The sequence below is a fragment of the Lepidochelys kempii genome, chromosome 20, assembly GCF_965140285.1.
Source record: "Lepidochelys kempii isolate rLepKem1 chromosome 20, rLepKem1.hap1, whole genome shotgun sequence".
Classification (NCBI taxonomy): Eukaryota; Metazoa; Chordata; order Testudines; family Cheloniidae; genus Lepidochelys; species Lepidochelys kempii.
The window spans coordinates 1,154,330-1,182,299 of NC_136399.1; the positions used below are offsets into that span (position 1 = coordinate 1,154,330).

At 52.4% G+C, this 27,970-nt stretch overlaps 1 protein-coding gene across 1 annotated transcript; it reads left to right on the forward strand.

Moving 5' to 3' along the window:
• On the forward strand, positions 1 to 27,312 carry ACVRL1 (activin A receptor like type 1). The gene is made up of 10 exons (XM_073318658.1): positions 1 to 631; positions 10,309 to 10,380; positions 11,940 to 12,164; positions 12,835 to 13,049; positions 14,997 to 15,096; positions 15,879 to 16,025; positions 16,116 to 16,391; positions 16,997 to 17,194; positions 20,492 to 20,622; positions 23,964 to 27,312. Exons 2-10 carry the CDS (start codon positions 10,314 to 10,316, stop codon positions 24,096 to 24,098), a joined length of 1,494 nt encoding a protein of 497 aa, XP_073174759.1. The 5' UTR covers positions 1 to 631; positions 10,309 to 10,313; the 3' UTR covers positions 24,099 to 27,312.
• The last annotated feature ends 658 nt before the right edge of the window (positions 27,313 to 27,970 follow it).

A 27,970-nucleotide genomic window follows, 5' to 3' on the forward strand; every position in this document is an offset into this window, starting at 1 on the left:
AAGGGAGCTAGGCTGTGGCTGTATGCTCAGCAATAGGAAATGCTTTATTAGCTGGGAGTGGTGGAGAAAAGCCAGGCAGGAAGAGGCAGTAATAAGAAACATTTTTTGACTTCTCCCACATCCAGAGCTCAGAGATCTTGCCAAACTGCTGCGTTTGGAAAACAGGGGGAGAGCCCCCGGGACTGGGGAGGGAACCTAGATGCACACACCCCTCTCCCCGGCTGGGACAGGCGACCACGGCTGGAACTAACACCGGAGCCAAAGCTCTGCCCTGCCAGTATCCCTTTGCGAATCAAGGGAGGTTGGTGTGTGGGCTGGGGAGAACGGAGGCTGACCCATGAATCTGCTTCAGGCTGGAGCTTGCAGCGCAGTGGGGAGCTGCCTGGGGTGAGCTAGGAAACTGTCTGTCGAAGCCCGGGATCCAGATACTGCAACCAAAGGAGAATCGCCTCTGGCCCTGGGAAAGGGTCCCCACAGCCCCGCTGGCAGCAGACGCAGAGCCGGAGACAGGACGCCCAGACTTGGGTCTGGCAGGGTTCCTTTCCGCCTCCAGAGGCTCTGCAGAACCCGCCCGCTCACAAGCAGCCTCTCCTCGGGGCCGGTGCTGTCAATGAGAGGGGGAAAGCCATAGGTGAGTTGGAATGAGCTGCTCCCTCTGTGGGTGTCGGGATGTTTCTTAGGCTGCTGCCCAAAGCAGAAAGCGCGCTACCAGAGATCTCGTCATGGGCCCGCTCCTCAGCTAGTGGCCTAGCCCTGATCTCACTGGGGCGCCTCTGGCTTACAGCAGCTGAGACTCTGGCCCCATATTTGTAACTCCTCACCCCCTCTGTTCTGTTCCTGATTTGCCCCCTCCGTGACACATTGGAACAGATGGTTCTTTGGGTCCCCCTTTCACAGCAAGGGGTGTCCCTCTCCTCTTAAGACTCTGATCTCCCTCAGATCTCACCACTTGCCACTGAGAACCACTCCATTGCTTGAAGGTAAGGCAGAGTAACCGTACTGAAGCCAGCAGAATTTGCTCCTGATTTATGCTTGTGCAACTGAGATTAGAATCTGGGTTTACCTCAACTGCAGTTAGTGGGATGACTCTGGATTTGCACAAGGGTAACTGAACTCAGAATCTGGCCTTGTGCCCCCTTTCAGAAGATGAAACAATCTGTAAACTGTAATTCTATAATATGCAGTGGGTCTAGTGCTGGACAAGTAGTGCAATAAAATCGGCTGCCTTACTGGAGAATTGGAGGGCGGCAAAGGTTTTGCAGATTTTTCTGAAAGGCGCTGGGGAAATGTAGTAAATTGCAGACTGGTCAATTAGCTGAAATGGTGGAATTAACGATATGATAGGGTCAAAGTAGCACGGCTTCTGAAAAGGAAAACCACATTCACCAATCTATTCAAATTCTCTACCGTTTTCTGTAACAGAACAGATAAAGGAGAACAAGTGGACACAATTAGTTTAGACTTCCAAAAAGGCCTTTTACAAAGTTCCTCATAAGAGGTTGCTGAAGGCGCTAAGTAGTCCAGATATCCGAGGCAAAGGGCTATCTCGGGTCAGGAGCTAGGTAAGAGATGGAAAACAGATTATGAAGAAATGGTCAATTTCATCACCACCGAAAGTTAACAGCAGAAGCTGTGCTGGGGCTGATATTAATGAATGATCCGGAAAAGAAGAGGAGCAGGGAGGAAGCAAAATTTGCAGATAACACAAAACGATGTCGGTTCGCCAAGACTGTGGAACGTCAGAGGGCCCAAACAAGGGGAACATGGTGGGAAATGAAATTCAGCGTGGGATGGAGCCCCGTGAACTGCTCCTTCGCTGCGCAGAATGACTAAAGTGCTCAGGAGAAGGAGCCAGCTAGCTCGGCCTTAGCTCGATGTGCTGCGCCAGCGGAGAAAGCCAATGCAGGGTTGGGGTGCGGAAGGAACGGGTGGGGAGCATTCTGCTGCTCTCCTGCAGCTCAGCAGGGTACTCAGGACTGGAATGGGGTGTTCGGTGCTAACACACACTCACACCCCAGGAGGGGCTCAGAGATGCTTCACAGGATTTGTTTGTTACTGTTTCTAAAAAGCTTCCAGGCTAGAAAAAAAACCTAAACCCTTGCTGTTCTCGGCACAAACAAACAGAAAATCAACCTCACCCTCCTGTTTCTCTAACACACAGAATTTGAGAGAAAATAAACACGTGGGTGGGGAGGGGGCGTCTGGGCTGAATTTTTTTTAAATAACAAAACCTGTTTCTCTGGTTTTTAATGTAGCAATTGCCTCGAGCGCAGGGTAGCGCAAAGCCCATGCTGTGCAACGCGGCTGCTTGAGGCATCTGCTGGCTCTGGGCACGTTGCACCAGGCATGCCAAGGTCCCCAGAGCAAGCTTTGGAAGGCTCCAAGGCTCAGTTCGGGCTCCGAAATGGGCCTGAAGGAGACCCTCGAGCCAAGCGAATCTGATCTCGGGCTCCCAGCTCTACATTTTCTCTAGCCCTAGGAATAACAGCATGTTCCCGGGATCAGACCACTGGTCAGCTCCTGAAAGCTTCAGTGGCAGAAGATGTCACTGCTCAGTGCACCTGGCCAATTCTGTACTGATGGGGGAGGGGAATCTCCGTAGCTCTCCCAATTTAGGTTCAAAACCCACTGAAGTAAAATTTCGATCTAGCAACCCATGGCCTGGTTTGTAGAGGACTGTGAGTGCCCACAGCTGCCTCTGACCTCAAGGGGAACTTCAGCACCTCTGACAACCAGCCTAGAGCGGCAGTGTCCTGGAAACTGCCTAAATCTGCTGCCTCCCCAGGCAGGAATAGCGCTTGCTGCTGGCAGTGTGCTCGTGTGCCCTGGGAGGGGAGGGGGGGCGTCTGTACAGCTGCTGGTTCTCAGGGAACAAAAATAAGGAACCAGGTCATGAGATGCATCCTGGCACTCAAAAACCAAAAAAGGCTTTTCTGCACGTGGTTTGCTGGGCACAACCCCTAGATCTCTCCCATGCGAGCGTGTGACTGTGCGAACCATGGTGATAATTTCGTTGATTATTCTCTTTCTTGGTTTGAGAGTGACAGCCGTGTTAGTCTGTATTCGCAAAAAGAAAAGGAGGACTTGTGGCACCTTAGATAAAACTGGTTAGTCTCTAAGGTGCCACAAGTCCTCCTTTTCTTTCTTGGTTTGGTTTCATGTCAGCTAGTTAAACTGTTCTCCAGTGTGAACCAAGCAGCATGAAGGGACCTGGTACCTAGGGCAGGGTGTTGGGAAGAGGAGAAGGGCTTAGGTCTCAATCTTCAAAAGTATCCTCTGGGGTCTGATTCTCAGAGGTGCTGGGCGCTGGGGAAATGTAGTAAATTGCAGACTAGAGACTGGTCAATTAGCTGAAATGGTGGAATTAATGATATGATAGGGTCAAAGTAGCACGGCTTCTGAAAAGGAAGACCACGTTCACCAATCTATTCAAATTCTCTACCGTTTTCTGTAACAGAACAGATAAAGGAGAACAAGTGGACACAATTAGTTTAGACTTCCAAAAAGGCCTTTTACAAAGTTCCTCATAAGAGGTTGCTGAAGGTGCTAAGTAGTCCAGATATCCGAGGCAAAGGGCTATCTCGGGTCAGGAACTAGGTAAGAGATGGAAAACAGATTATGAAGAAATGGTCAATTTCATCAGCACCGAAAGCTGACAGCATGCAAAGCTTCTTCTGTTCAGCATGACTGAAAGGTGGTCGGCAAACCCTTCAGTTTTAACCAGGTCTGTGGCTAATGGTAGCCATTAATGGTAGCTCTGCTGCTCCCAGTGACTTCAACTGAAGTTGTGGGCGCTCTGCACCTCTGAAAATCAGACCCAAGATCACGGTCCCCAAAACTGAAGCTTCCAAACTCCATGGCCCCCTTGGAAAACATTGGTCTTGTTCTGTGCCTACACTGTGATCAAAGGCCTGCGGCACAGCCGGGGCTGGCTGGGCCAGCTGACTCGGGGTTCTGGGCTGCCAAACTGCAGTGTTGCTTTCCAGGCTCGGGCTGGAGCCCAGGCTCTGAGACCCTGCGAGGGCGGAGCATCTGCACACCTATTCTTAGCCCTGCAGCCCACCCCCCACGAGCCCGAGTCAGCTGAGCTGGGTTTGAGATTCAGCGCGGTGGGTTTTTTATCGCAGTGAGGCAGTGCCCTCTGGGGACAAATCATGGCTGCTCTGGACGGTTAGCTACGCAAGCGCAAGGGGCTGTCTTTCTGATATTCGGAGCCCTGCTTTGCACAGCCGTGGATTGCTGCAGGAGACGCCAGGCATGAATGTCTCGAGCCCAGGGAGCTGGTTTGAATCCATCCCAGCGCAATGGGACCAGAACATAGTTACTGCTTGGGGGGTCTGTGCATCAGGAGTTTGGTGGGGCTTGATCTAGTTTCTTCCGGACACATGTCCACAGCCCAGAAACCATCATCATGAAAGGCACTTGCTGGCAGCCTCAGCAGATGGACCAAGGCCTGAATGGGCCACCAGGATTGAACCTTTGCATGCTCAGATGGTCCTGCCAAGGCAACATTAGGGCTTATTGGTGGAGCAGTGGAGGAGGGGAGCCTACAAGCACGGTCACTGGGCCTGTGCAGAGGGGATCTCGGGGCTTTCTCTCTGATGCCTTTCACCAGCACTAAACGCACTCCAGAGTGTATTAAGACCGGCTCTGCGCTGAGTAGAGAGCGGGGTTGGCCTTACTGCTGCAGTGGCATCCTGGGCTGGCACGCTGCTTGCAAGAGGAGGCTGTCGGGCCAAGGGGGTCAAGGAAAGACAGCGACACATCTGCAAGCATTCATCGCCCTGCTTCCTTGTATGCTCTGCGTCAGAGTGGCCTGTGGGGAATTGCCGCTCCGAGTGCACTTCCATTTTCAAAGAAATGTTAACTGTGCATTCTCCACCCATGTTCTTAATAGAAGCATCTTGGATAGGTCATTACATCGGCCTGCTTTCTTATGTGATTATGTAGGACACCGTAGCATAACATCTTAAATGCTTGGCATGCTGTTGCATTATAAATCATATCAATAGCACATGCGGGGAAGAATCATAGAATCATAGAATATCAGGGTTGGAAGGGACCCCAGAAGGTCATCTAGTCCAACCCCCTGCTCGAAGCAGGACCAATTCCTAGTTAAATCATCCCAGCCAGGGCTTTGTCAAGCCTGACCTTAAAAACCTCTAAGGAAGGAGATTCTACCACCTCCCTAGGTAACGCATTCCAGTGTTTCACCACCCTCCTAGTGAAAAAGTTTTTCCTAATATCCAACCTAAACCTCCCCCACTGCAACTTGAGGTGGAATTAAAGTTGCTTTAACTCTGATTATCCCCACACAGGTTCTTGGCTGGTGTAAACTGATGTAGCTCTGTTTATTTCACTGGAGCTATTCCGATTTACAGAAGCTGAGAATCCGGTCCCACTATTTATTTATTTGTGGTTCAGAGGGTTACAGACAAGATACGGTTGCCTTGCTTCTTTTGCCCTGAGCAGCTTGCCAATACGTGGCGTCTTGCCTAGTTGTTTCCATTAGAGAAGAAATTGATGATACAAGTCAGATATTTCTCTGGCGTAATCCTGTTTATTTACAGTGAATGAACACAGGGTCCTATTTCCCAAAACACAGAAGGAAAAAAGAGCAGAAAGTTTCCTTAGAATTTCCAAGCCAGCTTCTCCAGCCAGTCCTGTGCCCCAAGGAGTTCTGTCTCACAACTGTTTCTCATGCTGTCTGCTGGTTTTCTGGACTCTCTGCTTCTCTCACATGTCAAAAAATCCTTTAGCCCCTGCATTTTCAGTCTGTCATAGAGAAACCCCATTTATTCTCCCTGGGTTCCTTCTTGATGAAGCTTTGCCACGCAGCCCAGTGACTTGGGTGGTGGCTTCTGTTGTGTCCAACTATCACTACATAAAAGGGGCTTCATTTATTGCATTTAGCGTGAATGAAAGGTGGTCAGCACACCCTTCAGGTTTAATCAGGTCTGTGATTAATGGTAGCCATCAACCCTTCCAGGGAAACAACAATTGTTAAAAATTCTTCTTCCCTGTGTTACTAACTCTCAGGGCTATTAAAACTGAAAGGACTTGAAACTTCGAATTGATTTTCCACCACTGATGCTGCCATCTGTTGGACCCTTTTGTGCTTCAGTTGGCTTGGGATGGGGATATTGCTCCCGGGCAGACACTTTCATTCAGTTCCCCATGCTTGCAGGATAGTCTGCAGGGTGACATTCAAGCATTTCGGTGCACTGGGTTTTGGTGCTTGGATCCAGGGGGTTGATTCTAGAAATAATCCAGAGAGGAAGTTCGGCTCTAAGAATCGGGTCTTGCCACTTTTTTCACCAGTCTTGTAATATTTAGGGTGAAATCCTGGCTCCATTGACTACAATGGCAAAAATCCTATTGACTTTAGTGGGGGCCAAGATTTCACATCAAGCCCCTGCCCTGAGAGGAGACTGATGATGGAGGAGTCTCAACTTCCAATTAAAATGAAAAAAGTACATTTCTAGCCCGCATGATTGCAGAGAAAAGCCTGGAAATATGTCTCAAGTGCCCCCCAAGGGCTCACAAACCAGAAGGTAACGAGCCTCAAGTATAGTAGCTTTGAAAATCGTACAATCTGTAAGCCAGTCTCGTAATACGTTGCGGCCTGACTCCTGATTCTGGAGCTGTTGGGATCGGTGACGCTGACTTCTGTGCTAGGCTCTCTGTCCCGAGCCCTGCACTTGGTTCTGAGTTGAGGGGCCATAGTACCAGCCGGCACAGAGACACTGAGGCCGTGGTGTGGAGACCTAATGAGGTGAGCAAACGACAGAGAACATGTGAATGGTGAGTCACTAGTGCAGAGGGTGCAGGAAATTAAATCTCAGTTTCTGGAGCAGAAGCTTCCTTCTAGAAGCAGCTGTTTGGAAAGCAGCAGAATAAAGTGAGTTCTCAGCAGTTCTCAGGACCCCCTCCTCCTCCCTGCAAACCGTGTTTCTGATACTGATGAGAACCAGAGAGCTCAGGCTTGGGTCATGAGGCTACTGGTGACAGAGATGGTTTGGGTCTCTGGAGCAATGTTACAACATCCAGGCTGTGGAGCTCACAGAACCCGTGAGCCATCTGTGTTAGCGTGTGAGAGACAGGGAAAGAGGACGAAGGGGAGGGGGGAGGGATAGAGTTGGGGGAAGGGAGGGAAGGGATCAGAGAACACAGAAGAGGAGAGAAGGGAGGAAGAAAGAGTAGGGACAAGAAGGAAGGAAGGAAGGAAGGAAGGAAGGAGATCAATAGCGTACGGCTCCTCTGCATCTGCCAATAGCAAATACCTCCAGCAGCTGGAGATGGGACTCTAGCTGGGGCGGGCTCTGAGCTCTACAGAGAATGCTTTCCCAGGGGTCTGGCTGTTGGGTCTTGACCACGTGCCCAGGGTCTAACTGATCGCTGAGTTGGGAGGGAATTTCCCCTCGGTCAGATTGACGGAGACCCTGGGGGTTTTATACCTTCCTCTGCAGCACGGGGCATGGGGCACTTGCGGGTTTGAACTAGGTAAGTGGTGCATTCTCTCTAACTTGGAGTCTTTGAATCGATTTCAGGACTTGGCTAACACAGTCAGAGGTCGCAGGAGTGAGTGGGCAAGATTCTGTGGCCTGCGATGTGCAGGAGGTCAGACTAGAGGATCACAATGGTCCCTTCTGACCTTTGAGTCTATGAGATCAGGAAGAGGGGAGGGAGAGAAAGGAAATGGATCACAGGAACTAACCAGAACTGGGCCCAGACCTTTGGAGGTGCCTCTAAGCCCACAGCCCATTTCCTGGGAGCTTCCTTTGTCTCCAGGCTGGAGTCCAAGGCCTGGCTCTGGATGGGGCCTAGATTGCCAGGACAGCAGCCGTCCAAACTTGGGCACCATGGAGGTTGCAATTACTATTGCAGGATCCTGCCTCCAGCCGGGGGGATCCAAACTGTCTGAGATGAAGGGTCAGGTGCCACCTGGAGTGAGCTTGCACTTGGATTCCGTCAGGAGTGGGTTTTGCTTACATCAGGGCTGAATCTGTGCCATGGTTTCTGCAGTGGGTCCGGGCTGTGGGACAGGTGAGATTGGGGTGCAGCCCATGTGACTGTCCCTGGTTCAGGGCGCAGCTGCTGCGGAGCACCTCTCTCTCCCCCACCAGGAACGTTGCCCTGTCTGTGGCAGTGTTTGGGGGACGGGGCTTAGAGAACCCTGTCGCCCAGCATGGGTTCAGCCTGCAGACGCATCCAACCCCTTTGCTCACCCTTGAACGGGATGTTTGCCTGCTGGTGCTTTCTCCACAAAAGCCGCAGGTTCCCTGGGCTGGAGGTGGCTCTCGCTCCCAGCCCTGTATCCCACTGGAGCTGAATCTCTGTTTCCCCTCTGGGAGCAACAACAAAGCGAGTTATTTCGGGGAGGAAAGGTCCCTGTGAGGCTGCCCTATGGCTGGAGCCACGGAGCTGCTGTCTGGGCCAGATATCTGTTTGTGCGGCTTGGAGCTGTGTGTGTTTGCGTGACTCCCCTTTCCCATCAAGGCCAGAATCTAAACAATCTTGATTCCTGTTCTGGCTTAAGCGGCGGGCAATGGGCAGGGCTCCGTGAATTGCAGGAAACGGAGCCATCAGCCTGTTTATGTAGAAATCACAGACGGAGGTGGGTGGAGAAGCCTGGGCTCCCAGGACCCAGGGGCTCGTCCATTTAGAAAGGGACCCAGAAGCAAAGGAGACGGCTGCATGGTGGGGAGGAAGTGGGTCTGGAAAGCTTGGGGACAGTGGTGAGGTCAAGTCTTCATCATGTTTAGTTTGGCAAGAATTTCCTTTTTACAAGGAAGAATTTAAAAAACAAAAAGCCCTCCCTCTCCATTGGAGCAGCTGGGAAACTTTTGGCTGCCTGTGACAAGTGTATTTGTATCACTGATAAGCCTGATACCAAAGCCCGCTGGAGGACCCAGTCCGTGAGTCTCCATAAAGCACAGCTGGCCCGAAGGATACTTCGGAGCAGGCCCATGGAGCTGTACATCACACCAGATCAGCTCCTTGCCATTGCCATGAGCCCCCGTATTTCCCTGCCTGTGTCACACCACCCTTTGGTCTCCTTTTGTCTAGTACAGATTACTGGGCTCAGTACCGAGGTCACTGGGTGGGGTTTCATGGCCCGATATGCAGGTCAGCTTAGGGGTCTGGGGGTCCCTTCTGGCCTTAGAAGCTCTGACTTTGATGCACAGAAGAGAGGTGCAGGGCACCCAGCAGCAATCGGGGGAGCCTGGGGGAGGGGAAGATGAGCCCATCTTCATCAGGCCTTTCAGAGCCATTGCTCTTTGATCCTGTGCAACCTGTCGTTTAGACCTCGGTAACTCCTGCTAGCTGCACTGCCCTGCTTTGGTCCCACTGCATCCCGTTACGTCCGTTACTACCTGGCTCCCCTTTGAACTTCCTAGGTCCCCCTTAGTTCCTGCCGCCGACACTGCCCCCGCTGTGGTAGTGATCCGGTCGTGTGGAACTTCTTGGCTCCCCGTTTTAAAACTGGAGCTTTGCTGGTGCAAGTTGGGTGCGGTGCTCCCCTCCAGAGATGGCCGCAGCATGTCAGCGGCAGGGAGGCCTGCAGGCTGCGCAGCACTCTGGCGTAGCTTTCCCGGGGGGAGGAAGCGCAGCCGCACACAGTGCTGGAGTGAAAAGAGGCTGATCGGTCTGTCTCTCGCTCTTCACATGACAACAGAACATGAAGGCACCGCGGGGACACAGCTGGGTCACAAGTAGGGAACCATGCTTACTACACACGTGCCAAACCTAGCGACAACCACACGGCTGCTCAAAACATGTAAAGGTCTACTACCCTATTCCTGTCTGCTGCCCTTCTGTATACAAGTGGACTGCTGTCAATCAGTGCAGGGTTTGTATTGACACGCATTACCAATGCGGACTGAGCTTCTGGAGGCTGGGTTTAGCTGGAATGGGTTTTCATGCAGTTGTGTGCCGTAAAGTTCTCCTGGAATCGGTCTCAGGAAGAGGTGGTAACTCTGATATCCTGGCCAAGTTCCACTCTGGATAATTCCATCCTACCTACCTACATCCTGCCCCCCCTGCCCCGGCAATTTCAGTTGACTACAGAATCCTTTATTTCCTCTCGAAAGCCATTGTGTAGCTTTGCTGAGCGACTGGTAAGTAGCTGACCCATTCCAGCCCAGATGTGGCTGCATTTCAGGGATGCATGAAGTGACCCCCTATATACAATGAAGCTGCATGATAATAATATCATTTGCATTTGCGAAGTGCTTTCGGAGCCTCCAGGTGAAAGAGGCTGCAGAATTGTGAGACTGCGCTATTCATCCATTCTGTTTTCTCCAGAGAAAATGCTGCAAAGAGCCATCGGGAGCTTTCTCCTGGCTGTTCTGACTGTCCCAAGGAGCTTTCCAGCTGGTAGGTAGCAGAATAGCCGGAGTGACTAACGACAGTGCAGTGGTCCCAGAGCACGGCTGTTTCTTTCTGTGGCATGCAGGAAACTGAAATAAAGGGCAGGAGATTTGGAGGTTTATTTATTTACTCACCTCTCAAAATAAGTCACCATCCCAGGCAATTAACTCATACCCCGTGTGTCTGCCTGGGGAAGCAGCACGGCCTAGAGGCCAGAGGAAGGAGCTGGGAGTCAGGATTCCTGGGTTTTATTCCCGCTGTACTGGTGACTGGCCATGTGACCTTGGGCGTGTTGTTTCTCCTCACATGTCGCTGACCTCCCGCCCAGGGTTAGTTCACTATGGTTCATAACGTGCTTTGAGATCATTGGATGGAAAGGGCTAGAGACATGAAATGAGAGATGGGATGCAGGGAGTATTCCTTCAATACCTCGAGCTTTTCCCTAGGGTGGGCTCCTGAGTGATGGAGATGCTGTCTTGGGCTATTAACTGGGCAACTCTCACAGTGTCCTCACCCCCTCCAGTTACCCCAGTCTGCTGGGGATAGTGTTCATCTCCGCCACTGCTCAGCCCCAACCCGGGGGTATCTTCTTCACCCTGCTCACAGCTACCCAGGGCTGAAGCAAGGAGGAGCTATTTGAGGCCCTGTTGTTAGGGCCAGCACCATGGGAGAGTCCAGGTGAGAGAGCTCTGTGCAGAGTGAGACACTGGAGGGTTCGCATTAGAGATGAGCCCAGGCTGTGAAACAGGCCAGATCCCGACCACAGCCTACCCAGGGCACTGGGGCTTCAGACCTGAAACCTTGCTCGGGGTCAGAGCTTGCAGCTCCAGCCTGACTCTGATGAGCCAAAACACCCCAAAATGGTGAAGTCCCGGTTCGGGTCTCAACTTTGCTCCCACCTTGGGGACGCCTTAATGATGATGATTGGCCCAAGCCTAGATTCTGGGGTGCGGGTTCCAGGCATAACCTTAGGGCCCAGGTTTAGAGACAGGATCAAGATCCAAATGCCAGATCCAAATTCCCCTGAGTGGGGCTCAGAGTCCAAACCCAGAAGTGAAATTGCAATGGGATGAACAAAAACAGCTGGATCAAAAAACCCTGACCTTCCTGAAGTTAAAGCCCCAGAGACAAATATCCTGGTTTGATCCCATCCCCAAATTCTTTGTCATCTATCCATCACATTTATCTAGCTATTTATTTAGCTATTTATCTACCAGTCTGAGCCTGGATTTTCAGAAGATCTCAGATTTTCTGGTGATCAGCACCTAGAACTGGGGTCACTCTTAAGAACTGCCCAGCATTCGACCTGCCCTCAGTGTGCTGGCTTCTTTGAAAATCTGGCCTGCATGGCCCGGCCTCGACTAGCCAACCCTCAGCAATGTGAGACTCGCTGTTACAAGAAGCTGGTTTGTGTCCCCCAGCGTTTACTAATGACCTGTCTCCCAGCCCACTCAGAGTCCTCCCATGACATTCGGGGAGCGGCGGATGTAATGTGGGGAGAGTCCTGTGGGCCCAGCCCGGCTTGGCTCCGTCTGTGAACGTGCCGTCTCGTTTGTGTCCCACAGAGGAGCTGATGTGCGCCTGTGACTCGCAGGAGTGTGAAAATGCCACCTGCTTGGGGAAGATGTGTTTTGTGAGCAAACACCTGGAGAACGGGAAGGCCACCCAGGGCAAGGGCTGCCTGAGTTCTCATATCCTGGAGCGCTGCCAGATTGCAGCCATGGCAGAATACACCATGAGCTGCTGCAGCTCCAGCATGTGCAATGAGAACATCAGTGTCTTCCTGAAAGGTACAGCCCAGCCGTGTCCTGGGTCCCTGGTGTGGCTGGGTGCGGGGGGCTCCCCTCTCTGGCAGTTTGTCCCAGGCTCCCACCCCCTGCCTTGGGGTACCCCCCGACAGCCTTTGGGGAGTCAAGAATTTCCCCGGAAATCACCCTGAGGCAGCCCTGGTGCCCCTCTGGCCTTGCCCTTCAGCTCAGGTGCCTCCCAGCCCCGAGCTCAAGCCCTGGGCTGCTGCATCCCTGCCCCAACATCAGCATGTGCTCACTGGAGCCCAGCAGACTCTGCCCCGCTCCTTCAGTGGGAGGAGAGCTGTCAGCAGGAACTGGGGTGACATTTGCTGTCCGCTCTCCAGACAACTGGGACTCTGGGGCTCTCTGCCTGCTGCCCCTGAATTGCTCAGGGCTGCTGGGGAGTAGGGCTGGCCCTTTCACACCCGCGGAGAGGAAGGCTCCTAGCAGCCCCGCGGCTGCTCTAACTTATACCATGGCCCTGCATGGCTCTAGAATATGAGAAAGAGAAAGGTGGCTTGAAGCCCCCTCCCTGTCCCAGCACAGGAGCACAGAAACCAAGCTGCAGACCCCAGTGCCTGTTCCGTCCAGACTTGACCCCTGCTCTGACTCCAGGCATACTGCATTTGCCCCGGGACTCCCCCACAGCTGGTCCTTTTCTTCCCCTCAGGCCAGGAGCAGCCCGAAGAACCTGCCTCTCTGAGGAACCTTCTCCTGATGGTCCTTGTCCCCGTGCTGGCCCTCCTCGTGCTCGCCACGCTCGTCACGCTCTCCTTCTGGAAGCTGGCTCAGCACCGCAGGAACCGGCTTCTCATCAGACATGATGACTTGGGGGACACAGACATCATGCTGAAAGCCTCCATGGTTGGAGACAGCACCTTAGAGGTGAGTGAGCCTTGAACAGCCTGAAATGGAGACGACCACAGACAGGCTCCCACCCCGCAAACCCCCCAGATCCAAATGCCCCAGAATTCTGGAGAGGTTGGATCCAAACCCGAACTTTGCGGCTAGAGCCCATCTCTGTGTCATGGTCAAGGGCTCTCTCCCTAACTAAGAGGATACAACATTCAGAAGTGCAAGTAGGGCCGTACCCTCCAGTAGGCAGTGCCAGCAGGAGATTTTTAGCTGTCTGGGGTACTGGAAACCTGGACTGCGCACCGCTCCTTAAAGGAGCAGAACAGGCTAGGGAGGACAGTCGTTCTTTAAATGGCTTTAACAGCACAATATAGATGCTAACAAACGGCTTTGTTTAAGTTTGTTAGCATATGTATTGTGCCGTTACCTTGGTCAGGAGTCCTCAAAAGGAGAGGGGTGGCGCAGACAGAAGGTGTTTAAACAGTGGTTTTTATTCTGTTGCTCCCCATTGGTCTGAATTATCCGTGACATCGTCTAGCAGGCCACTGACTCACCGGCACGGCGCCTCCTGCTGGTTGTCTGGGAATTAGCTCAATTCCAGCACTCGGAGTGCCCCCTGCTGGCCGGTGTCTCTCCTACCTCAGTCCCCTGTGTCCCTCCCGGCCCACGGTGCCCTTTACCTTGGGGTTCTGCCCACGGCAGTGCCCCCATACTCTGGGTCTCCCCTCCCAGGGAAACCCCCTCTCCCTATGCCCATCTTGCCTCAGTGGCTACTGCCCCCTTTCTCTGGGGCAGACGGCAGTCTGTCATGGACACTCATCACTGGCAAGAGGGATGGATCAGCTGCCTCTGCCCATCACCGGGCTGCACCTCTGCAGCCCCAGTACCTACTTAGGCCTTAACAAGGGCTGCTTTTAACCCCTGCTCTCCTGGAGTGGGGCAGCCATCCCACTACACATCCATACTGCATCACATCAAGTCCAAATCATTAGAGCAATGCCTCTGCATGCCCTGACCAGCGGATGTTTGGATTCTGATGTCAGCCCAGTTCTGCAGCCCGACCAGAATCAGGTGTTGTCCCCAGTGTACACAGAATTCTTCTTTGCAGCCAAACTAGTCTAACATGCATTTTGTTACCTGGAACTGGAGCAGCAAAACAAAGAAAACAAACGCCTCCTTTTCCAGCTTTGTGGGTGAGAGAACTATAAGTGAAGATGATAATGCCGGACACTGACAGCCTTAAACCAGCTGCCTCAGGAATCTGCCAAGAACTTTGCTGATCATATGTGCCTCATCTTAGCAACGGAGCTAAGACGTATCACATATCTACCCACCTCTATTCGAATGACACCCCTTCTGATCTGACAGCCCAGGCATTGTCCGCTTCATCCAGAACAATTTACAAACTTGGAACCTAATCCTGTAAACCCTTAATCATTTGATCAATCGCATTGAAGGCAATAGGACTAGTTGCATGACTATGGACCACTTTTGCGGGCTGGTAAGAGTTTCAGGAGTCTGTTCTGTTCTATAAAGGAAGTTGAATCCCCCATTGAAATACAATGTTTAGGTACAACACCATAAAGCAGTTTAGGATACAGTTCTACTTAAAATTTGTCCTTTAATCAGTCATACATATGCTAAAATGGCTCCTCACCCAATTCCCATATTCCATATAAACAGACTGAATACTACATTTTTGGACAGCGATGCACCAATCCCCACCCAAAATCCATAAATTCACTCCATCTACCCCCATCACTGTGCCCATGTGTCCCATCTCTAGCCCCAGATCGCCACTAGGCAGCCTCACCACCCTTGTGCACCCCGCTACCTCAACGCTCCCCGTGCCCGCGTGCCGTGGTCGCCGAAGGGATGGAGTGAGCAAGTGGAGGGATCTAACGTGGCTTGAGGGGTTACTGTGCCATTAGCCGTGCTGCGCCCTCGGTGACTGACCGCCAGTGACCTCTCCCTCAGGGCCTGCTGAGCGAGGACTGCACGACGGGCAGCGGCTCCGGGCTGCCCTTTCTTGTTCAAAGAACTGTAGCCCGGCAGATCACGCTGGTGGAATGCGTAGGTAGGAAACCCGCCACCGCGCCCGCCTCTGGCACCTGCACGCAGTGAAGGAGGGTCCCCCTGGCTCGGCTGCCACCTGGTTCCTTCAGCCAGGGAGCCCGGCGTGCCCCAAGCTCCCCTCCCGGGAGCAGCTGGAGATGAGACCATGAATCCTGACCCCCGGGGCAAACTTTGGACTCTGGTTAAGGCCGTCTCTGTTACCCACCCGCTAGCCCAGGGCCCTCTGGAGATGCTTAGTATGGGGGGAGGGAGGGGGAAGGACAAGCAGGTATTGGGCTGGAGCTGGGCTCTTCCTAACCCCTAATCCCTGATATCCGATGGGTTGGGCTCTGGCCCTGAGGGACCTGGCCTGACCCCCAGCCCTACAGACCAGACCTGGCCCTGCGGGACCTGGCCTTTCCATTAGCAGACAGGCCTGGGCACTGAGGTACCCAGCTTATCCCCATGACTGTATATGCCAGGCCTGGGCATGAAGTCAGCTGTCCTAGCCCCTAGTGGGCCAGGCTAGACCCTATGAAGCCAAAGAAAGGTTCTGGCAATTTGCTGGTGATGAGGTTCATTCTCTGATGGCCTGAGGCTGCTGGGTTGCCCAGTGGCTGTCAGAGGGTGCAGTGCACTGGCTCAGCCATGGAACCAGCTTGCCTCTAGTCATTGATCCACAAAGAACATAAAACCTTAGCCTAGGAGTGGCTGAGGTGGGGCAGGGGTGCCCCACCTGAGCCTGTCGCCAGGGTTCGCTCAGCACTAGCAGGGGAGCGTGACGCCGTGTCCGTGTCATGGCAGGGAAAGGGCGCTACGGGGAGGTGTGGCGTGGCGTCTGGCACGGGGAGAACGTGGCCGTGAAGATCTTCTCCTCCCGGGACGAGCAGTCGTGGTTCCGTGAGACGGAGATCTACAACACGGTGCTGCTCAGGCATGACAATATCCTGGGTGAGTAGCAGCCCACGAGGGTGTTTATGTGGCGCCCGGCCTGCTGGTGCCCCCCTGTTCCATGGCCCTTTCTGCTTTGTCCCGCTCTAGGCTTCATCGCCTCTGACATGACGTCCAGGAACTCTAGCACCCAGCTCTGGCTCATCACTCACTACCACGAGAATGGCTCACTCTATGACTACCTGCAGAGGACAGTGCTGGACGCCCAGACCTGCCTGAGGCTGGCCTGCTCCATCATCTGCGGCCTGGTCCACCTGCACGTGGAGATCTTCGGGACCCAGGGGAAACCAGCCATTGCGCACCGGGACCTGAAGAGCAGGAACATCCTGGTGAAGAACAACATGCAGTGCTGCATTGCAGACCTGGGTGAGGAAGGGAGATCGATCTATGGGGCCAGAGCCAGGGCTGTAACCCAGCTCTGCATGTCATCTTGCTTGGGGAACAGAGGAACTGACCATCTTGGACCTTTGTCCCATCTGCCCCTAACCACTGTCTGGATTCCCTTTCACCTGCGCTCCTTGTGGTGAAAGGGCCGGTGCATCTCTAAGGGGTGATGAAAGCAAAGGCTGTTTCCTCTGCCAGTGGAGGGGGGCTTAAATATCTAATCCCCTGGAGTCACAGGTTCAAATGCAAGTGAGGTCAACTCCGGGGTATTTTTTCTTCCCCAGAACAAAATGGTAGTGTTTCGGGAGGTGTCAGTTCCCATGTGACAATAAATATCCCCCCCTCCCTCCTTCGGAGCCCCGGTGATCAGCAGAAAGGAGGCAAATAGGATAAGCCAGGGAAGGAAAGAAAGAACAAATCGCCACGGGAGACAGAGGTACACACAGGCTGTACTGATCCCAGATGGATTTCCCTGGGCTGTAAGCAGAAAACTCTGCCAGGCCCAGATTCCCTCATAGAGAGAGGAGTGAAAACCCAGCCCCCCACATGTCCTCCATCTCAGCCTGCGGGATGCTGCTTCCTTTCAGGGCTGGCGGTCATGCATTCCCAGGGCAGCGACTACCTGGACATTGGGAACAACCCGCGGGTTGGCACCAAACGCTACATGGCCCCCGAGGTCCTGGACGAACAAATCCGCACCGACTGCTTCGAATCCTATAAGCAGACAGATATCTGGGCATATGGTCTGGTGCTCTGGGAAATCACCCGGAGGACAGTTGTTAACGGTAAGGGGCAATGGGGGGGGGGCTTTGGGCAGTGAGACGCAGTGCTCCTAATTCTCTCACCACATGCACAGACACACAAATGTGGATGTGATACAAGGACCCTTCTCTATAGATATGCACACACCTGTCTGTCCTTTTAGAGTACCCAGAGACTGCCTTGGGGTCCCTCGTCTGTATATATGCACAGAATATCTTGATGCCCACAGACACCTGAGAGGGTCCTATCTATTCTGCTAACCTTCTATATTCACTGTTTTATACCCAGACTGTGAGCTCTTTGGGGCACAGACAGCCTCCTCGTTCTGTTTGTACAGCACCCAGCACATTGGTCTCCTGGGCCATGACTGGGGCTCCTTGTATGACCTCAAAAGATAATACATCCTAACCTGCAGAGAAAGACCTGGGCTCTGACTGGACGGGCTGAGGCTGGGACTGCCTGTTTTCATAGGAAGTCGGCAATATCGCATGTCCTGAGTTTTGCAGCGGGGTAAATCAGTCTGTTTAGGAGCCTGGCACAGCCTGTGGCTGCAGCCGCAGCAGAGAGGCTGAGCGAGCGGCAGGCTGGAGTGAGAGCCGCATCCTCCCGTGAGTTAGCGAGGCTCCCAGTGCAGAAATAAATGCTGCTCAGGGCTGTTCCCGTGAAGGTTTTCGGCTGCTCTGGGTGGTTTTTGCCCGAAGATTAGCTGTAAATTATAAACACTGTAATCTAGTGTCAGCGCCCAGCTCCCTGATTAAAGGGCCCATTAGACTCAATCAGCGCTTTGTTTGCTCAACACTGATTAGAAAACAAGCAGCATCAGAGGACTGCTTGGAACCTGGCCACATCCAGGGGACTTCCAGCTCCTCTGGATCATGGGCTGGTTAACCCAGGGTATTTCCCCCATGGCCTGTCACAGCCAGGGGTTGGTCAGTGCTGGCCTTGGGCAGAAGCAGCTGTTGTGGGATGGGGATGGCAGGGGGGGCATGCTTCTTGGGGGAGGGCAATGGGGCTGAAGTTGTGCAGTCACCCAAGAGCAGATGGGCCAGATGCAGACTCCTTCTCCAGGGCTTTGGGAATTCACCTCCCCTGCCCCATTCGCCCCCTGTAGTAGCAGTGTCAGAATGGGGGGGCGGGCTTAGCTTTTGCAGCTAGGACATCCCCCAGGCACGGTCCTCTCGCCCTCTGGCAGCTTGGGGCTCCGCAGAGAGTGAGCCTGGCCCCAGAAGTGGTGTCTTCAGTCCATATCCCTGGCAATGGAATGCCCCCCACCACCCACCCACACACACGCATTGTGGCGGCCTCAGCAGACGGGCCCAGGCCTGGATGAGCGCCACAGAGCCCATCTCTCCCTCCAGGGCAGGGCTAAGGGACACAGGCAAGGGGGACGGTTGACCCAGGTGGACACACAGAGGCCTGCGGTCTCTCGGGTGTCCAGCTGGCACCTTTCACCAGCAGGAAAGTTCATTAAATGGTGGAAGTTGGGGGCAAGGTGGCATCTCCCACAAGGCGCAGTCTGGCGGGGCTAATCTCATTTACGGCTCCCAGGCACTCTCAGATTAAACACTTCACTTAACTAACCCAGCAGTGCCCTTGCCTTGGCCGCCCATTAACCCTTGCGGGGCCAAAGGCCTCATGCTCAAATAAATTGGTTAGTCTCTAAGGTGCCACAAGTACTCCTTTTCTTTTTGCAAATACAGACTAACACGGCTGTTACTCTGAAATCTCTCCCAGAAGACGCTCAGTGCAGGGGAAACTCCCCACTGTGCACTGCATCCAGAGGGGGCGCAGGGTGACGTGGGGGATACACCCTCTGCCCCGAGGCTTCCGATCCCTTTTTGACGGAGGCTCGTGAGGCGCCAGATAGGAACTTCCCACTGCAGTGGGCTGATGGGACACTGGAAGGGCTTTGGCAGCCAAAAAGGATTAAATCTCTGGCAGAAAGACATATGGAGGCACTAAATATGGATTAGCCCGGGCCAGCTGCTGGCTGGTCTGCGGTGAGCAGCTGCCTGGCCTCCCGTTCACCACTAGGTGGGGGCTGCGTCTAAGACAAGGTTCCCAGATGATCTGAACGGCCCCTGGTTTCCTGCAACTGCAGCCAGTTCCCGAGGGAGACCCGGGGTCGGGGGGTTCCCTTCCCTATGAGCAGCACTGAGGTGTTCTCGACAGGCTTGGTGCATCCTCCTCTGCAGCACTGGGGAGCCAAGGCAGGACTCCACCCAGGGTCTGATTTGGCCACGCGACCAGCGCAGGCTGCATCTGATCTGCGCTACGCCAGCGTGAATCTGGAGTCAGGGCGGTGTCGTTTGTGGGTCAGCTCCCACAGCGTGCAAGCTCCGGGCCCGGGGTGCGAGGTCTGGGCCCGGGGTGCGAGTACTGGGCCCGGGGTGCGAGGTCCGGGCCCGGGGTGCGAGCTCCGGGCCCGGGGTGCGAGGTCCGGGCCCGGGGTGCGAGGTCTGGGCCCGGGGTGCGAGCTCCGGGCCCGGGGTGCGAGCTCCGGGCCTGGGGTGTGAGTACTGGGCCTGGGGTGCGAGTACTGGGCCCGGGGTGCGAGCACTGGGCCTGGGGTGCGAGTACTGGGCCCGGGGTGCGAGCTCTGGGCCTGGGGTGCGAGTACTGGGCCTGGGGTGCGAGCACGTTTGTGTCGCACATCCCGTTGCGCTGCGCATCGGTGCCATGCCTGCTCTCGTTACATGCCCCCGTCAGGATTCGTGCCCTCCAGGATGCAGAGCTTGGTGTTAGTGCCCCGCTGACTGGCTCGGCCCGTGCAGGCTCCGACATGTCCATACCACGAGGAGGGTCTGTGGCGCTCTGCAGCCACATCCACACATACCACTGTCGGTACAGAGAGCCCGGGGACAGGGCCCCTGGGGCGAAATCCTGGCCCCACTGATATCAGTGGCAAAACTTCCGTGGGCATCAGTGTGAGCAGTTCACCCCGTGCTTCAGCTCCTCCAGAGACACGACGGTCTGTACGCCGCACACCACCGAGCACGAGGGGCCCCAGTCTTGGCTGGGCCTCAGGCACCACCATACATGGGATTAATGAGAGTCCGTCCTAGTCCAGTGCTAGGAGCAGGGCTCATCTCCCTATCAACAAGCACTCAGCAGGTCCAGGTCCATCCAGCAGAGGGCAGTGGTGCAAACGTGCGCACGCACACACATGCACACGTGCCTGAGTGGTTGCACGCTCCTGCTGTGTGTCCAGTGGCTGCTGGTGAGTTACGGTCACTGGTGCGTGGTGCTGGCCGTTCGTGCTGCCTGCCCCCGTGACCACGCCAGCTTTCCTCACCTGCTGCCCTCTCTTCTTCCGGCAGGGATCGTGGAGGACTACAGGCCTCCTTTCTTTGACATGGTCCCAAGCGACCCCAGCTTCGAGGAGATGAAGAAGGTGGTTTGCACTGACCAGCAGACACCCAGTGTCCCTAATCGGCTGTACTCTGACGCGGTAAGTGCAGCAGCGGGCGCAGATCCACTGCAGTGGAGTGACTCTTCTCTAACTCAACCACCATATAAACCCATAAATCCATAAATAAGAACATGAGAATGGCCAGACTCGGTCAGACCAAAGGTCCATCCAGCCCAGTATCCTGTCTTCTGACAGTGGCCGGTGCCAGGTGCTTCAGAGGGAATGAACAGAACACGGCAATTATCAAGTGATCCATCCTCTGTTGTTCAGTCCCAGCTTCTGGCAGTCAGAGGTTTAGGGACACCCGCAGCATGGGGCTGTGTCCCTGCCCATCTTGGCTAATAGCCATTGATGGACCTGTCCTCCATGAACTGATCTAGTTCTTTTCTGAACCCAGTAATACTTTTGGCCTTCACAACATCCTCTGGCAATGAGTTCCACAGGTTGACTGTGTGCTGTGTGAAGAAGTATTTCCTTCTGTTTGCTTTAAACCTGCTGCCTATTAATTTAATTGGATAACTCCTGGGTCTAGTGTTATGTCAAGGAGTAAATAACACTTCCCTAGTCACTTTCTCAGCACCAGTCATGGTTTTTTAGACCTTTATCTTACACCCCCCCCCCCGCCCTGTTGTCTCTTTTCCAAGCTGAACAGCCGCAGTGTTTTTAACCTCTCCTGATACGGAAGCTGCTCCATCCCCCTCATCATTTTTGTTGCCCTTCTCCATATTTTTTCCAATTTTAATATATCTTTTCTGAGATGGGGTGACCAGATCTCAGTATTCAAGGTGTGGGCATCTCATGGATTTGTATAGTGGATTTGTGATATTTTCTGTCTTATTATCTCTCCCTTTCCTAATGGTTCCTAATATTCTATTAGCTTTTTGGACTGTCGCTTCACATTGAGTGGATGTTTTCAGAGAACTATCCACAATGACTCCAAGATCTCTTTCTGGAGTGGTTTCAGAACAGCAGCCGCGTTAGTCTGTATCCGCAAAAAGAAAAGGAGGACTTGTGGCACCTTAGTCCTTAGTGTGGCACTAAACAAATTGCTTTGAGCATAAGCTTTCGTGAGCTACAGCTCACTTCATCGGATGCATTCAGTGGAAAATACAGTGGGGAGATTTATATACACAGAGAACATGAAACAGTGGGTGTTACCATACACACTGTAAGGAGAGTGATCAGATAAGGTGAGCTATTACCAGCAGGAGAAGGGGAGGGGGAACCTTTTGTAGTGATAATCAAGGTGGGCCATTTCCAGCAGTTGACAAGAATGTCTGAGGAACAGTGGTGGGGGTTCGAGGGGGGAATAAACATGGGGAAATAGTTTTACTTTGTGTAATGACCCATCCACTCCCAGTCTTTATTCAAGCCTAAGTTAATTGTATCCAGTTTGCAAATTAATTCCAATTCAGCAGTCTCTAGTTGGAGTCTGTTTTTGAAGTTTCTTTGTTGAAGAATTGCCACTTTTAGGTCTGTAATCGAGTGACCAAAGAGACTGAAGTGTTCTCCAACTGGTTTTTGAATGTTATAATTCTTGACGTCTGATTTGTGTCCATTTATTCTTTTACGTAGAGACTGTTCACTGGAGTGGTAACAGCTAAATTAGACCCCATCATTTTGTATGTGTAGTTAGTATTGTGTTTTCCAATGTGCATTACTTTGCATTTATCAACACTGAATTTCATTTGCCATTTTGTTGCCCAGTAACCCAGTTTTGTGAGATCCCTTTGTAACTTTTCCCGGTCAGCTTTGGACTTAACTATCTTGAGTAATTTTGTATTGTCTGCAGACTTTGCCACCTAACTGTTTACTCCTTTTTCCAGATCATTTATGAATATGTTTGACATTATTGGTATCAGTACAGATCCTTGGGAACCCCACTGTTTGCCTCTCTGCACTGTGAAAACTGGCCATTTAGTCCTACCCTTTGTTTCCTATCTTTTAACCAGTTACTGAACCATGAGAGGACCTTCCCTCTTATCCCATGACAGCTTACTTTGCTTAAGAGCCTTTGGTGAGGGACTTTGTCAAAAGTTTTCTGAAAGTCCAAGTACACTATATCCACTGGATCCTCCTTGTCCATGTGTTTATTGGCCTTCTCAAAGAATTCTAATAGATTGGTGAGACATGATTTCCCTTTAGAAAAGCCGTGTTGACTCTTCCTCAGCATATTGTGTTCATCTATGTGTTTGATCATTCTGTTCTTTACTATAGTTTCTACCAATTTGCCAGTACTGAAGATAGGCTTACTGGTCTGTAATTGCCAGGAACACCTCGGGAGCCTTTTTTAAAATCGGCATTACATTAGGTATCCTCCAATCAACTGGTACAGAGGATGATTTGAGCTTTAGGTTACATCCCACAGTTTCATATCTGACTTCCTTCAGAACTCTTGGGTGAATCCCATCTAGTCCTGGTGACTTATTACTGTTGAATGTATAAATTTGTTCCAAAACCTCCTCTATTGACATCTCAATCTGGGACAGTTCCTCACATTTCTCACCTAATAAGAATGGCTCAGGTGTGGGAATCTCCTGCATGTCCTCTGCAGTGAAGACCAATGCAAACAATTCATTTAGTTTCTCTACAATGACCTTGCCTTCCTTGAGGACTCCTTTAGCACCTTGATCAGTGGCCCCACTGATTGTTTGGCAGGCTTTCTGCTTCTGATGTATTTAAAAAAATTGCTCTTAGCTTTTGTGTCGTTTGCTGGTTGCACTTCAAATTCTTTTTTGACCTGTCTAACTGTACTTTTACACTTGACTTGCCAGAGTTTGTGTGCCTCTCTATTTTCCTCTGTAGGATTTGACTTCCAATTTTTAAATAAATGGCCTTCACCTGATCCATGAGGAGGGGATCCTGCAAACACTTACACACGGTTTTAACTTTATTACTGCAAGCAGTCATGGGTCTAACTCATGGTATTAGTGTCCAGCATGTGCATAAGTGTTTGCCAATAGAGGGGCCTTTTGCCTGGAGACTTAAAGCTCTTCCTACAAGGCATCTACATTTTATCATCCCCATTTCACAGATGGGAAAATGGAGGGTCAGAGAAGTTGCCCAAATATTACAGCTTTTGAATGACAGGCTTCCAGGAAAAGCTCTTACTTCACCCACCTGGTCAGGCTTCTCCTGCTCAGCGTTCTTGCTCGTGACTTTTCTCTATGGGGCCTGCCAAAAGGGAGAGACAAAGCAGCATTCTGCTGGGGGGATCATTGGTTAATATGTGGGAGCCAGATCTGTTGCTGGTGTAATTGGGTGTAGCTCCACAGAAGTCAATGAAACACTGCTGATTTACACCAGGGGAGGATCTGGCCCTGGATCTCAGTTATTTTCATTTGATGGTAATTTTCTCTCTCTCTCTCGGCCCCACCCAGATTTTGTCCGCCTTGGCTAAGGTCATGAAGGAATGCTGGTACCAGAGCCCCTCTGCTCGGCTCACAGCCCTGAGGATTAAAAAGACACTAAAGAAACTGAGCAGCTCCCTAGAAAAACCCAAACAAGATTATTAACTGCGGGGAGCAGGCCCGAGAGCGCTGGGATTGGGTTTCTGATTCACTTGCTCAGACTCCGAAGCAGCAGAGAAGCCGAAGAGGTTCAAGGACACTGAGTTTATGCTGCGTGCAGGGAGGAGGCCTTTGCGCGACTGTGTAACAAACCAGTTTTTCTCTCGAAGTCCAGCCCCGTTGTGGAAGGAGGATTTTAACTGGCCACTACTCCCCAGGGACCATTCCAACTGCTGCAGAAAAGCCCCACTCAGCAGCTGCCAGTTGCCCCGGCATGTCTTTCGCAGTCGCTCTGCAGTGTCCTCGGAGTTGTTTTTTTGGAGGGTTTTTTTTTAATTAAAAAAAAATTCTCCCAGCCCATTTATAAAAATACCCGCTGGGTCCGTGAGCTGACGCCAGCCTGTCTCGCATGCCAGACAGGAGCAAGAGCAGCAGCCCACGCCCCGCCCTGCTCACAAGAGTGGGGCGTTGACTCTGAACGCCACATCAGGACCATGTGAAAAGCAGGAGTCTCAGTTTAGTCTTTGGGATCCTTTTGCACATAGGTGAGTGTGCATGCACGCGTGTCTGTCTCCGGGCACGTGTAAAATAACACAATATGCACCCTGGAATCACCAGGAGTCAGGCAGCAGCTCAGTGACTGGAACTGGGCTGTGATGAACGCTCTGTGCTCAATCGGGGGTGCAGCCAAAGCCACTCTGGGATGCACCAATTTAGCATCCTATTGAACCAAAGCTGCTCTCTACCCCAGTGGAGAGTCCTCAGGGAACAGCCTGCCACCCTACCCTGGTGCTGAAACCCCCTTGGGGCTGCAGGTGTCATTCCTCCCTTCTGCGGCGAAGTTCTGGCCTTCATGCGCACCGGCCCTTTACGTGTCCTCATTCAGAGCCAGGTGAAGCTCCGTGTGGGAGGTGGGCCTCGGGGGTTTTCGGATTTACTTCCATTTGTTTACACCAGGCAGGAATTTGGTGCAAGCAGCAATTCGGGGTCTAGGGCCAACTTGACATTTCCTGGGTTGTCCTGATCTGCCCTCTCCCACCCCCAGGGGCAGGCGCAGAAGGGCAAGAAACACCCCCTCTTTCAGTGGGTCCCCCTCATTTCCCCAGCGCGTCCAGCTACTCCATCCCTCCCAGCTGGCAAGCTGCCCTGACCAGCTTAATCTCACTGCTACCCGTGACTGGAGAGGTGAGTTCCTGCCCCCTCCTTCATCGCTGACACAGCCCAGCATGAAGGAATCTGGGATCTGCTCCGACCTGAGCTTCCACAGTGAATTTGGCGCCAGCAGGGCTCCCCGCCCACAGCTCCCCCATGACAGCAGCCAGGAATTCCCCGACGGGTGCAACGTGCAGCGTGGTTCTTGTATCCTGCAAAGGACAGTACTGGGTTAAGTCCAGGTTAGTGTCCCCGCCACCTCGCTGCTGCAGATCCCAGACGTTGGGCAAGCTCATAGATTCTCCCTGCCACATCTTCCTCCCGTAGGTACTTGGATGCATTTGCTTCAGTGGGAAGGGGAGTCATGTCATCATATTCCAAGCAGACCTGCTAAAGATGGGTCTGAGCCGCTGTGTCCAGCCCCGGCCTTGTCTCCTGTGGAGGCCTGTCCACCTGTGCACACTGGCCGTGCAAAGTGGCCGTTCTGACGGGGCGTCTTTTCCACACATTTGGCACAAGCGGAAATGAAAACACAAGGTGCAAGGCGGGGCAGAATAAGACCCCAGGTCTCCCTAAAGGCAGCCAAGACTTCCCAGCCACTGGAGGGGCCCACCTGACACTCCCTTGTCTGTTATAGACAGAGGGAGACTCCAGGTCTGTAAGGGACACAATGTAAGCCACCTTGTAGAGCCGCATCTGAACTCCCCCAGACTTTGGGGGGCTGTTTGGAAGCAACATTTTGACCGGGGTCCCTCTCTGGTTTATCCACATCCTGAACTGTCTCGAGGGGGAACACTCAACCCCCTAATGCTGCCCACAGCTGCCCTGCTGCTGTCACACGAGTGCAAGGACAGCGCTGAACAGCTGCGGGGTTTTATTGCTGGTGGTTTCAGCTGCCTTGTTATCAAGGAGGATACAAGCATGAGGAAAATATTGTGGCTCTCTGTGTTTGTTTTTGATTAACAGAGCTCAGCCCGGAGCTATTCTAAGCACCCTCAGCTCCCCTGGACTTCGCCTGGAGCTGAGGGCGCTCAGTGACTCGCGGGGGCAGGTCCCTTGTTGAACAGATATTGGCAAATTAAGGGCCTGAGCGTGCTCCAACTGCAGTCCATGGGCAGTTTTACAACCGCTTTCAATGGGGCGCAGCGGGACTGAGCCCCAGCTGTAGCCCTCAGCCCTGGCAGGTTGTCAGTGCAGCCAAAAACCTTTCTCCCCCTCTTTGGGCATCTCACACAGCTCAGTCGGTCCTGCAGCTGGGACATAAACTGCCCTATCAGCACAGTACTGTGACCAACCCTTATTGAAATCAGTGGCTCGTAGGCATATATTAATTAAATACATGTCTGTCTTTGTATGCCCAAAGTAGCTCCAACTGAAGTACAACAATATAATGGATTTCATGTGTTAATGAGCCCCTGAGGAGCTTTTCTCTCCGTCTCAGGAGTATAAGGATAAGAGAAAGGCACATTTGCTGACTCTCCTAAACCCCAGGGGAATGGGAGGACTCACATGCTTAAAGACAAGCATGTGCTTTAAGTGCCTTGTTGAACGGGGGCCTGAAATACCTTCCTCTTGTCACCTCTCTTGTGATGCTCACCTGGTAGCCATCACTATAATTAAGGCTGAAAAATAGTCCCCATTATACCCTGCCACATTCTTCTCCCTCCTTCCTTCCCTCCCGCAGATGCAGCAGCATAGAGATCTTTCAGCTGAAGGAGCCAAGTCCCTAAAGTTCTGACCCGGATCCAAAAAATTCTCCAAAGCTTGGGGATCAGTTTGGTCTCACCTGTAACATCAGTTTAAACGGTGCCCGGAAAAACAGCTTTGGGCCCTATTCTATAGTTATTTATATGTTAAAATGTAATATACTGTATAAAATGTAAAGCGATTTTATCTCCTAAGCGCTGCAAAATCTCTGCCTTTAGCTCAAGGTGAGATGTCAGGAGACAGGGAAAGCCCTGCTGTCCAGAGCTCATGCATGGTCTTTATTTATGCTCAAAGTGTTCAACTCCTGTGAATAACGTCATATATCTCATTCGCATCCAAACCCTACAATAAACCTTGCTTCCAACCCATTGATAATCTCTTCTTATTAAAGATTAGTGGGAGGAGGGGCTGATGCTGCAGCACATGGCTACAAAATGAACCCCCAGGGGATTTGCCTGACCAGTTTGGAAAGATTTGAAGGTGTCAGAGTGTAATTAGCAAGGGAGGATTTGGCCAGGGCTAATGCCCTGACTCTTACAAAAAAATCTGTCACAAGATCTTTAATGATCCATGAGTGGTCAAGACATTGGCTTTACACCATGAGGGCTGTGCAATGGACTGGGTCAATTCTCTTTCAGTGCATCTCCTACCCAGGAATACTACTTCCTAGCGCTTTTCATCCCAAGATCCCCACACGCTATGTTCAGGAGAAGAGCCCATTGTTACCTCCATTTTACAAACAGAGGCAGAGAGAGGCAAAGTGATGTGCTGAAGGTCACACAATGAGTTCGTGGTGGAGCTGGAAACAGAACCTGGATTTCCCAACTCCCAGGGCTGACTCCCATGCAACTTCCTGTGGCATCTCCCTTTTCCCATACACATCCATCCATGTACTAGACTGGTCAACGGCTCCTTAACTTAGAGCAGGATCACAGCAAATCATACCATGGGTGTGTGGTGTTTTATATAAACAGGCTGTGCCTGATTCTGCCTTCACCTACGCCCATTTTATACCGGTG